A 13488-nucleotide genomic window follows, 5' to 3' on the forward strand; every position below is an offset into this window, starting at 1 on the left:
AATTTAAGTTATAAGTTTTGGATACTGTTATTAGACTGTGTCACAACAAACATTCCAAAAAGAAAAGACTATTTAACATGTCTCACACGAATTTTATGGTTATAGGTATTTATTATTACAATGATAACACCTTCGAAAAATTAATAATATTCCAAATTAAGATTAATCCTACTACAACCACCTAAAAAGACATTCATTTTTTAGTTAACAACTATATGGTAGTAAGTTAGGGTTATGTTTAAGGAGTACGCTATAAGGTAGTCACTTAATTTTTAAGCCAAGCCGCACAAGTTTTTTTCAAAATGGGGATTTCCCCAAATCAAAACTTTTTTGGAAAATTTTTGGGTAGATTATTTAAAAAATCATTTTTTAGTCATTTCGCCGGCTCCGCCGGCGAAAAATTTTTCACTTTTACTCCCAACCATTTTTTCTTGAAAACCTAATTACGCTTGGAGCCCAGTTAGTAAGCCTGACAGCCAAACCAGATAAAAGTGTGGTACTGAGCTCTAAGAAGTAGTTCGGTTTTGAGTTAAAGTGGTAGCGGACAGCTTTCGTTATTTGTGCATAAGTCCCTTCCGCTGCGAGCTGCTCCTATCGGAGCAGCTCTTGCTCCCGGGACTTTTGCACAAATAACGAAAGCCGTCCTTTAGGCCGCGTCCTTATGCTGGTCGGCACCTAATTAGTTTTTTGTTTGATGTACGAGTAGTTACGCACAATTTTTTGGTATGTTATTTTTCTTTTAAACTCAATATTAACACATATAAATTACAAGTAAAGTTTTATGTTTTATAGTATGTATCTTTGGTGTCGTACTACAAACGCTACAGATTTGTAGTAGACAGCCTGGTATTATTCTATAATAAACACTTCAACTTACTTTGTAATTTTATTTATCAGGATCATTTTATTGTCGTCATTTAACTAATTACATTGTTACACAGTATTAAATACCTAGTATGTCTAGTAAATAAATTACATCTTAGTTTGTTTGTGTATAAAGGTCAATTGAAAGTTAGTTATGGCAAGTTTGTAATACATCAAAGCTAATCATTTGTTTAGTTGTTATGGCATTTATAATTATCTACTAAAACTTATATGTTAAGTAACATTCTGTAGTAGGTACATTGAATTAATTTATATTACATTTAACATTTGGTATATGTCTATTTCAAGTTGGACCACTGTTTTCATTATATTTATTATTACTTTGTTGATCAGCAGGTCTGATAACATCTTTTGTTGGTTACTTGATAAACTATACAAAGTAAGTGAGTACATTAACTTCTCGTTTTAATTAGTATCGTTGTCACTCCACAACAACTTAAATTTTGGAAAATCTACGCTAAAGTTTTCCATTTACACAAGTAAGTATTTACGTCTTAACTTGTATAAAACAGTTTAGGCATTTTTTAAATTAGACTCTAATAAATCAGACTGTTTTTGTCCACGATTTTTCAAGTAATTATGTGATATTTTTCATTTTTACCTTTTTACTATTATTACGTCATCACTTTGTAGTCTTATACAGTTTAAACTTAGTTTAGCATAAATTTCACTTACACTTTAGTTGTATGTGTATGGTATGTTTTATAAATTATTTAATTGCTCTATATTTTTAAGTTGAATAAAGCAACTTATATAGTAATGAATAACACTAACTATATGTCCATGTATTGGATAATGTGCATCTTAATTAAACTAACAGATACAAATATATATGGCAATTAGCTCTTAAATATTTTACTGCTGTATATAAATGAATCTAATTTTTATATGATTTACATGATCGTTTCTAGTTTTATATCACAAACAACATATGTATTTAGCTATAAATTTAAAACATTAAACTGTTTCTTTTAAGTAATAATTACAGTTCAAATAAAATTCCATTTAGAGCCTTTATGAGTTTAAAGGTCTCTATTAGATTTAACCATTATATGTAACTTTATTTACCACCGTATGTGTTAAAATAAATAAACAATGGTAGGTACCAGCTCTGTACTTTTGATAAAATAAATCAAATACCGTTACACCGACTAAGTACCATTATAATTTTAAGTTTTTATTTTTAGTTATATTTTAATAACAATTATTTAGTGCCATCTAAGCCAAGGTTTTGGTCTACAGGGTTTTTTATGTGTATCATATACAATGCTTTCTAATGTCTTATATCTAAGCATAAATTTGCTGTTAATTAGTTTGAAAGACATTAATATCCTTTTTACCTATGTTTTGAAGTACATCTACTAAGTTTAAGTTTTTTAAAGTATCTTTTTTTTCTCGGTTAACCTTAACACCTTTCATTATTTTAAAAAATCAAATCATTTCGTCTATGTAAAATGAAGGGTAAACTTGGTCTTTTAACTGTAGAAACGCCTGGGATTAATGTAGTTCAGCCTTACATTCTTTATTATACTTCTGCTTAATTAGACATTACAATCAATAATCTTAAATTTATCATTATTATAAGCAACCACGTGAATTTATTTGACATAAAAGTCCAGGCAGGTAAATTAGAATTCCTGGCATTGATGATTTAAAAATTTAGATATTCTACCACATTTTATTCATACCCATATAATTTTCATTACTGGCTGGTTCAACAAAATATAAAAACGACAACGTAAATGCTTGTGATGTTTCTAAAGCTTTGCTTTGTGATATAAATACTGTTATAATGTTGATTTTAATTTTGAAATATATCTCCTTTGCTTTAGTTCTGATTTTCGATAATATATAAACTGTTAGGTTATATTTGCATCTGTTTTGCCATAATAGCTAATTAAAGCTGGATAAGTTTGTTTAATTTATAAAGTTTTAATACTTTAAATGTACAAAAAAAAGTTTTGCTGAATTTTTCTTATTATCAAAGCATTTAATCAGTTTTGTTCTTTTAAATTAGATTTAAGCAACAAAAATCTAAACTGCCTTTAATAAGTACACTTGCTCTGCTTATGCAGCTTTTGAATGGAAAACTTTCAAGTATTAAAATTCACGTAAACGTTATGTGTAAAAAAAAAACAGTCTTATCTTTGTAAATATGTTTCAAATAAAAAAATAATAGCAATTTACAGAAAGGTAAACTAATAAGTACTAAATGAACTTATTTAATTCTAAAATTTTTAAACTTTATATACCAGCATTGAAGTCAACAAGCAAGTGGTTGTGTGGTTCAGCGATCGCCGACCCGATGCGTGAGCAGAAGGTCGCGAGATCGAGTCCGGTGGTAATCAGTTTTGTTGATAAAATTTTATCAATATTTTAGGTTTAATTAGTCAGCATCTTAAATTATTCTTTAACTTTACTATGTACAAAAGTATTCCGTTTTCAAAACAATAATTCCGTAACAGAAGGTATTTACAAATATCAACGAATAGAATAAACTTAGTTCAAAAAACATAAACTGAATAGAATAGTTCTAATTTCATTAAAAACAAACACAAAGAACTAAAATATGGTTAGAAAAGTTGTTAAAAAAGTTATGCTTTGGTGTTAATTTTTCTGTGTTGACTTAAATGATTTGAAGAAACTTTCACCTTACCTCTAACCGATTTTCTAATTTCCACGCCAATGCAAAATGGGATCAAAAAAAAGCGACCTTGGAGTTTTAAGCTGATTTATTTTAAATGTGGCTACACACAAACAGATTGTGAACATTTTGAAACGACTCAAATGAAGTTTTGTTGAGGAATTTTTGATTTTATGTTATTTTTATGACTTTTTGTAAGTTTTCCAGTTTTTTTTTTCGGAAAATGAGCAATGATACCAAAAAGCTTTCTTTGAATATGTTAAGAAAAAAAATTACTGACCAACGGTAAGGGTTGCGATTAGATTAATAGTAAAACTAACTGACTGTGCAATAGTGTGTTAACAAGTGAACTGTCTTTGAAAGGTATAAAAATCATCAAAAATTGTTTAATGTTGTATTTATACACTACTTTTTGATACAGCTTCAAATTAACTCCATTGTGCTTATTCCAATAAAATATTTTGGGTTCGAGTTTCATTGATAGTTGCCAAAACATCGATTATGAAAATAATTTTGTTATCTATACTGGAAAATGTAATAGCATGCAAGTGGAATCCTGGCGGAGAGGTCACCACCGTTGCCTTCCAATCCAGAGACCCGAGTTCGAGTCCGCACTGCAAAACTTTTTAACTAACAAAATTTCGTTGACTTTTTTAATCTTATTTTTTTAGTTTAACTATTTTCAATAACTAAGAATTTTTACTTTAATTAGCATCTATGTTACAGCTCATAAAAGGTAGGTTACTTTTCTTCATTTCTATTTTTTTTGTGAATTATTTTCTTGTTTTATAGTTAGTATATATAATGCTGATACTATTTATCTTTTAAACTAATAACATTAAATAATATAACAAAGTTAATTTTATAAATATTTATTAAAAACGAATAACTGAATTAACAGCTAAGGCGGTAAAAATTAACAATAAATCACAAGAGTATAAAAAAAAATAAAAATATAAAATATAAAAAAAAACGAGTAGTATGTCTATGACTAATAAGAAAACGAATAAAAATTCATTGTGTTAGTAAAAAGTAAAAAAAATATAAAAAATTATACTGTATTACTTGAATTAGAGATATTTGCATAAAAGTAGTTATGTATTTAACATATAAAAATTAAGCTATTGTCTTTACAGAAGTAATAAACGACAACAGTTTTGCATTTTATGATGTGTTTCAACTTTAAGTTATTATGAACTTATACATTAAACTTAAATTATAGTTCACAATATCTGTAAGATCCGTAATAACTATAAAAGTAATATAAAAGTAAATAAAATAAAAGTATTACAAAAAAATTCCTATTCATTTTCACTAAAACTTTAATCTAACAAAACTTTTCGTAGTTTAAACTAAGTAATATTAATTGTTAATGTAATCAACTAGGTTTTTTGCAAACAATAATAACTAATGATGTCCAAAATAATCGTGTGAAGAAGTTTAAAATTTATTAGTTTTTAATAGCGATGATTACTATTCATAGAATAAGTGATGCATAAAATATTTACATAACTTCATAATATATTGTTAAATAAAGTTTCAATTAACAAAAAAAAGAATATAAAACAAGTTATGTTATAACTTGATATAAACAAAGTCTACAATTTAATAACCTTTAATTAGGGTTTAAACGAATTATTTTAATTTAAAAAGAATAATTTAAACCAATTTTTTTATTTGTTTATATGAAAATCCCCAGCTAAACACAAGTGATAAAGTAAGTACAACATTGTAGGCACATTAAGCAATAGTATTAAAAAACCGATTATACAAACAACTTTAATTTATAAATTCGCTGTATTCAGTATTTTCACCAAAAAAAAATATACAGGCATGTTTTTCCATACATTCTATTATCATTTAATTAATTCAATTCATTTTTGTACTAAAATATTTATTTTTAATTTTTTTAATCAAGATTAAATCAAAAAATAAGCTAAAAAAAATTATCACAGACTAACAGTATTTTTTTTTCTAATACAAAAATTTTTCAAAGTTATATTAACTTTGACTAACAATAAATTATATATACTACCTTGAAGTCGGCAAACTTCAACTCAAAGAAGCGTTTATGGTTAGACTGGTTTTTATTAATTAAAAAAACAGCTAACGCAGTAGGAGCAAGATAAAAACTGTTTTCTGTTTACAAAAATTTCAACTTATTATCTTTTTGCCTGTGTGTAAATTGCTTCCGTTTTTGAGTTTTAATTCATTACACACTTTACGTAATTTTTAACTTTGAAATAAAATTGTTTAAACATGTTGTTGTAGAGGTTATTAAATTGTAATTAATCGTTGTACGTAAAAAATTTCTAATTATAAACTGGTTCCATTGCTGCTTTACGAAACAGAACTAAGTTTTAAAGGCATAAGTTCGGTTTAAATTTAAAAAAATTACAAACTAGTTTAAATGTTAAGAATATTTTCTGGTTTAGTTTAAATTTAGCTAAAACTTTAGTTTCTTTATCAACGGTGGTTTTAATAATTTTATGAAAAATTTAGTTTTATTTTCTATTATTTATGAGCATCTTTAAAGTTTTTAAGTTAAGTTTAGAAAAGTAATAACAGAATTACATTAATGGTACTAATGGTCTCTTAAATAAAAAATATACTGCTAAGTTGTAATTTTAATCAATGATTAAGTTATTTTGAATTGTATTATGTAATCAGTAGTAAGACAGTTAAAAGCTGTAGATATCACCAGTAGACATAAATACTAGCATAAATCAAAAATAAAAAAATTCAATTTAAATAAAGGTGTTTATTATTACCATACTGAAAATACTGACAACTTAATTATTATAGTTTTTAAGATAAAATTTACGTATAATTTTTTTTAACTGTAAGTGTAATGAAAATTATTAAATATATAATTAAATGAAGCTTGGATATAAAGTAAATAAAAGTTTTTTTTTCCAAATTTAGTATTAACGTAACATATACAAAACAAATCTAAGTAACACAGCTTTATAATTTTTTCTGAAAGACATTTATTAAATAAGTAGTCAATATTCAAATGTTAATTCAGATATTTTTAATTTGTTCTACAGTACTATTTTGTATTAAATCTCAATAAGTAGTTTTGTTTTTCTTGATAACCACGCCATACTTTTTAAAACTGTTTTAAGGTTGTAAATTATTCAAAGATATTACTGTATACTTTTTAATGTCTGGTTTTTTTAAGCGGTACATTGAGTATATACTGTGGTGATGAGAAGATAAAAAACATAATAAAGAATTATAACAATTGTAAGAACATTTTTTTTAATTATTTTATAACGATGATTATTTCTACAGCTTTTGTACTTGATTGAAAAACAAACACCTGTCATGCATTCAGAGCCGAAGAAATACAGTGAGAAAGTATTTCAATCCATTTACCAGTATGTTCTAGTATCCAGCAGTTCAACGACTAATCAAAATCCTGAAATCCATAGTACCAACTATTCGACACTGACCAAGTTTCCCGGATCAACCTACAGTATAACACCTTCTGATGAACAAAGGGCTTACGAACAATATCGTATACAATGCGAACAGGCATATAGAGGAATGAGAATATTGAGTGGTGTTGAAAATTATCCACATTCTAGAGTTTCTTCTGACATTCCAAAATCTTTAAACAGTTCTGCTCCGCCATATTCTCCAAGATTTGGTAGTACAAGACCTTATAACACCAACCAAGTACCTTCTACGACAAGTGTAGCTGCTACGATGTACTTGGCTAATACTGATTTAACAGCTTCTAGGAATAATAGTGCTTCAAACGTTTTTGGTCCAACACGCAGTCATGATCCATCTGGTTCGAGATTTCTCGGAAGTTACCTTCAAAAAGAACCAATCACCGGTAACCACAACTTGCCAATGTTCGATTTCAATCGTGTTAACTCCACATTAAGCAGGGTCATAAGAAACCAGCTGTCCGATCACACGCTATTGGAAAGACTCGAGCAGCAAATAGACCTCAACCACAAAGCGAATGAAAATCGCTTTGATTCGCTTGATCGGAGTGCAGCTGATAGTCAAAACCGTTTTGATAACATTGTCAAGCGCTTTGACTATCTTGATAAACTTCATGATGATGCAAAAGGCGAAAGAAGGCAAAGGTGCGCAACAATTGCAAGTGTGTTAAAAGTCGTTTTTCTTATTGCAATAATCGTGTTATTGTCTGTACAGTTGTACTACATTAATCAGCTCTTCTCAAGTTTCTCTGAATAACTTTTACAAACTAATTTCAGACTTTATTGTGATCCACTACTTCTTTTTCAGTGTCACTTTTATAAGTTATGTTCAGCTCTTTTCCCATACGCCTTTAACTCCTAAATGTACGCATATTTTACCACCTAAGCTGTTTATTCAGCGATACATGTTTAATAAATATGTATAAAATTGAAAAGTTAGTATATTATTTTACTTAATAAGTAAAAAAATAATTGGTATCAGTATTACACCGGAACAAAATAAATAAACTAACAATAGCGTAAATAAATAAAATAGGTAATACATTTCCTATTAAAAAATTTTTGAACATTTTTTGTGCCGTCATAACATTATGAAAAATGTTTTTAGGTTGGTGAAGTTATGATGCGACATACTTTAAAATACTAATATTTAAAATAATTTTTGTCTTACTTCATTAAACTCTGGAAAACTTATAAAAAAAATTTATTTATAATTTAATTCCACTGTTTTGTAGCTTTGTTTTGTTTTGAGGTCCTATATAAAATTATTTATCAATTTTTAAGAAGTTAAAAATTTACATTTAATTATCTAAAGAACACGTTTTATATATGTAGGCTACACATTTTTACAAATCGAGCAAATTTAATTACAAATTTTGTCTATAAGGGTTAAACTACTGAAAACAAAAATATAAAAGCAGGATAAAAAAATAAACTTTCTAAAGTTTGTTTTCAAGTCGTACAAAACCACTTTTTTTATTTTATAAATAACACAAGGTTTTCCATCTCAGTAACGAAAACAAAAAGCTACTGAGTTAAAGTGAAAATAAGTGCAACAAAGTAAAAAAAAGAGTAGTCCAGAAAACAAACACAAAAAGTTAAGTTTCCTTTGTTGATATTACTGTCACACAGAAAAAATACCATTTAATTTTCTTCTTCTTCAACTAAGTCTTTCAGGTTTACTCTTGATACTGGATTTCGGTCAATCATCCTGTTTATTAGTTTCCACAACAACATAACTCTATTTTGGTTATTAGTGTAAGAACGCATCTTCTTTGATTCGTAAAGCAAGGTTTTGCCCTTTATGGGTCCCAACTCTTGCTGATTCAAAACATCAACAATTTCACCGTCTTCAGAGAGTTTTCTGTTTATCATTTCAACTTCATCGCCAGTAAAATTCTCTATCATAAAATAGATCATCCGGAGCAGTTCCTGAACCGTCGATGCATCGAAGAGAACTTCTCCTATGAAGAGTTCGTATAAAGTGCAGCCGATTGACCAAACGTCACATGGATACCCAATTTTATGCCCCATTATGACGTCAGGATCGCGGTACTGAAGTGTTGTTATGACGTCATAGTTGAAATCTCTTTCCCAACGCACAGAACCAAGGTCGCAGAGTTTGATATCGGGCATAAAGTAAGAAAACATTTTAGTCTGGTCGTAGTAGAACCTGTTTAGTAAAAGTTTTTTTTAATGTTATACTTTAGATATTATTTTAAGATTTATTATTATATATATAAATTTTTAGTATAATAAATTGTAAAAAAACAAAAAAAAGTCATTTAACTCGGCTATAAGTTGTTTTAAACAAACATCATAAAGATCAGTAAAAAATGCACCTAATTAGTAAAAATCATAATTAAGTAAAGTCTTTATGTCCTATTAACCTGTTTAATAAAATATTTTCCGGCTTGATATCGCAATGCAACATTCCGTTTTTGTGAAGAAGATTCACCGCTTCAACTAGCTGCTTCGCCATTATTCTAACCTCTTGCGCTTTAAACGGCTGTTTATTAATCTCCATTGCCTTGCTCAGATTGGGGCCGTAAATCGGGTACACCAGGCAAGCCAAAGTGTGGTCAGTAAAACCATTGAGTACCTCGACCAAGTGGTTACAATTCCCATCAGCGTCGTGCAGACTGTCGAAAGCTTCCCGCTCATTATTTCCATACTCGTGTTCGACGGGTTTAATAGGTGAAAACCAAGCACTCCAAAATGGGCTATTTCATAAAAATCAATCCTATCCTTTATTTTTCAACCAACATTCTTCAAATACTCATAAAAAAACCATTAATAATATTATAAGAAACCTTCAGTTGTTAAAATTAGTTCAAAAACCGTTTTAGAGCAAATAAATGAAAATATATAGAAAATGTAACAAGTAAAACAAAAAGAAAAAAGCACTTGTGGTTTAACAAACTTATGTTTAAAACTAAAGTTTGTTACTATAAGTGCATTAATTTTAACTGTGAAGTATGAAGTAGAAGTGTCAAAATAGTTTATATAAAACATTTTATAGTTTTAATGACTACACTTGGTATGGTTTTTAGATAAAAGCTACTTTAGTTTGTGTGAGTATATTGATATAATTTGTTCTTTAACAGTTTTTTTAATCTAATATATCCATTAGTTTTTTGTTATGTGTTAAACATAGTTTGTAAAGTTAAGCTAAGCCTCAACGTCTTTATTAAGGTGTTTAATACTAATGAACTCATAAAAATAAGAGTGAAGCACTCTTTAAAAATAAATAAACGAATCAATAAATTTGTATAGTAAGTTACACCAACTAAACTATCAATCTCAAATTTATGGTTATAATATTAAATTAAAGTTTGGTTTGAAACATTTAAATTTACATATAAAGATTTTTTAAGTAGTTAATTAATAATTACAAATATAACAAAGATTTAAAGCTGAAATTAAAAACATAGCAGAGGTATTGGCTATGAACATAGTTCGAGTACTAACACCTGCTAATTGTTTCTAACTCATATCATGCAAGTTTGAAAGATACTCAAAGCTACAAAATAGTCTAAATTCAAAGCTTTGAAGTTTTTTAGCTCTATTATGCTTATTTTTTATCTTTTTTATAAAGTGTTTGGTGTTTTTTTAAGCAGAATTTGGTGCTCGACATGATGGTAAAGTTTATTTTTGAGAAAAACAAGGTTTAAAAAAAAGTTAAATAAAATTTCAAAAGTAAAACTTACTTGTTCATTTTCATTGAATTTTGTTGCTCAAAAATTTGCATAAATTTCCATATTTACAGTTATGTCTAGTTTTCAGATAAAAAAGATTTTAGCTTGTTTTTATCACTTAGGTAGACTTGCTGTTCTTATTATAAAAATATTTGACTAAAGTGCTTATGCAGTTGAATGTTTATACTAATGGAAGTTAACAAAAATAAACCTATAAAAAAATATTTTCAATCAACATTTGTTTTTGATTGTTGTGCTAAAATAATCAACTTAATTGAGTTTTGTTTGTTGAATAAATAAAGTAAAAAGGTTTATATTGTTTTAATAAATTTTTTCGTTCGTATACTCTTGTGTTATACATTTATTATTGTGAACAAGTTGTATAGTTTTACATTTAATGTTTGTTTTATTTTTGTACGTTTAATTATTTATACAAAACTTTTAAATTTAAACAGAAGTTTAAAACTGAAGTTAAAAATGTAGCACAGATGTTTGTTATCAACATAGTTCATATATTAGTATCTGCTATTAGTTTTAACTTTTAACTCATATGTTATTGAAAAATGTATTTTTTAAATATTCTCTAAAACAAGCAAAAAATGTATTTATAAGTTTTAAAAGTTCTATTTTGCTCATTTTTCATCCTTTTTATAAACTGTTTGGTGTTTTTTGAAGCAGGATTTGGTGCTCGACATGGTGGTAAAATTTATTTAAAAGTAAAACAATGTTTTAAAAAAACATAGACAAAAGTTTAAAAACAGGTTAACGTTTTTTTACTTTGCTTAACAGCATTGTTAGTGTTTTGATACGTCCCATTATAGTTTGTAAAGTTAAGCTAAACATTGGTGTTTGTATAAGTGTGTATTCTCATACTTATTGCAACTAAATGTTCTCTTTAATTCTAGAGTTAAGCATTAATTTATAAATAAGTACTACACTAATCAATAAGTTTTATCAACTAGATTTCAGTAGCTTTCAATGTAAATGTTAGCTGTTAGCTTAAAGTGTTAGATTATTGGTCATTTTTATCACTATGTTTTAAATGAAAAACATAAAAAAGTTTTAGTATAAAAAAAAGTTAAATCTTTACTTTAGTGAAACTTGACAAATAATACTGAAATAATTATGATAAAGTGAAACACCTTTTACAAGTTTGACAAAACTTAAAATTTAAATTCAAAGCTTTGAAGTTTTTAAGTTCTATTTTGCTTATTTTTCATCCTTTTTATAAAGTGTTTGGTGTTTTTTGAAGCAGAATTCGGCGCTCGACATGATGGTAAATTTTTTTTTTGAAAAAACCAAGGTTTAAAAAAAGTATAGCTAAAAGTTTAAAATTAGCTTAAAATTATCAAAGCGAGAGAAGAGAGAACTCGTGAATGTCACCAAGTGAATTTTTTGCACAAGATTTATTTGTTACGTAATTATACAAAAATTCTGTTTGCAGAAATTTTTTAAGAAATTGCAATTCATTTTAGGAAAGTTTTCATAGGAGTGGTAGGTCATCAAATTTTTACTTAAACTTTCTTTACATAAGTATTTTTAGAGTTTTCCTTTTATAAGTTTTTATAAGTAATAAAAGGTACTTAAAGTACAAGCACATACAATTCAAAACCAATCACTTAGTATGAATCACTTAGTATGAAAAAAATCAAAGTTGTCTTTAAAAGTTGAAACATGAACTGTTTATGGTTGAAAAAAAAGAACACAAAACAAATCTACATCATCTGCATGTTGCCAAAGTGATTTAAATCAACAGACTTCTACTTTATAGTGATGATCTTGTGTTTAATTATCTTTTTGTTTACAACTTCACAGAAAAGTCTTTAACTGTATGTTGAAAAACTGTCTTAAATCAGCAGACTTCTACTTTGTTGTGATAACCTTGTGTTTTACTTTCTTTTTGTTGACAATTTCACAGAAAAGTCTTTACCTGTATGTTGAAAAATTGTCTTAATTCAACAGACTTCTACTTTATTGTGATAATCATGTTCAATTCTGTTTGCAAAAATTTTTATGAAATTGCATTCATTAGTAAAATGTTGTGTTACTGGTAGCAGCTCTTGTCATTTTTTACTTTACTTTCATAAATCATTTTAGAGTTTACCTTTTTGTAAGTAATAAAAGGTACTAAAAGCAGACACATAAAATCAATTACTTGGTTTGAAAAAAATATTAGCATTGTCTTTAACAGTTGAAACTTAAACTGTTTATGCTAGAAAAGAAATGTAAATAATGTCTGTATGTTTTGAAAGTATCTTGAATCAACAGTATTCTACTCTGATCATATGATTAATTATCTAATATTTTATGATTTCAGAGGAAAGTTTTTTCTTTATGTTGAAAAAGTATCTCAAACCAACAGTCTCCTACTCTTACCATATGATTAATTATCTTTTTTTTTTCATGATTTCAGAGAAAATTCTTTACCTTTATGGTGAAAAAGTGTCTCAAATCAGCAGTCTGCTACATGAGTTATCATGTGTTTCTATTTAATCATAGTTGCACTGAAAAGTTTTTATTAAGCACAAACAAATTGGACATTTCTATTTCTACAGCAGTCATCTATATCAACCCTTGTAGCCACTAACCTTCTTGTGGCAATTTGAATATCAGGTCTGTTCTTGGTTTACTGCTCTTACTGAGGTAAGTGCTTTATATGTTATACAAAATAGTTAATGTTAAGATAATAAATTTCATACAAGATTATTTTTCAGGGCTGCCAAAACTTATTTTTTTAGTAGTGCTTTCTCAATTTTAAATACTTGAAAATTAATTGTTTCATTAAATATTGTCATTTTTT

The 13488-nt window shown here is 27.2% G+C and overlaps 1 protein-coding gene across 1 annotated transcript; it reads right to left on the reverse strand.

Moving 5' to 3' along the window:
- Positions 1 to 8634: 8634 nt before the first annotated feature.
- LOC145846471 (dual specificity protein kinase CLK1-like) lies at positions 8635 to 13250 on the reverse strand. The gene is made up of 3 exons (XM_082953229.1): positions 13219 to 13250; positions 9381 to 9713; positions 8635 to 9163 (listed from the first exon to the last, which is right to left on the reverse strand). The coding sequence occupies exons 1-3, from the start codon at positions 13248 to 13250 to the stop codon at positions 8635 to 8637; spliced, it is 894 nt and encodes a 297-aa protein (XP_082809355.1).
- Between the last annotated feature and the right edge of the window lie 238 nt (positions 13251 to 13488).

The sequence above is a fragment of the Thalia democratica genome, unplaced genomic scaffold (genome assembly GCF_965202585.1).
Source record: "Thalia democratica unplaced genomic scaffold, ktThaDemo2.hap1.1 HAP1_SCAFFOLD_456, whole genome shotgun sequence".
Classification (NCBI taxonomy): domain Eukaryota; kingdom Metazoa; phylum Chordata; class Thaliacea; order Salpida; family Salpidae; genus Thalia; species Thalia democratica.

What these genes read in the sequence shown, in the direction of transcription:
- LOC145846471 (XM_082953229.1), bottom strand. Translation starts at nt 13,250, where the DNA reads ATGACTGCTGTAGAAATAGAAATGTCCAATTT. An exon ending in GAAATAGAAATGTCCAATTT is followed by an intron (nt 9,714 to 13,218) that starts GTTTGTGCTTAA and finishes TTTATGAAATAG; the next exon opens with CCCATTTTGGAGTGCTTGGT. An exon ending in GAAAATATTTTATTAAACAG is followed by an intron (nt 9,164 to 9,380) that starts GTTAATAGGACA and finishes TTTACTAAACAG; the next exon opens with GTTCTACTACGACCAGACTA.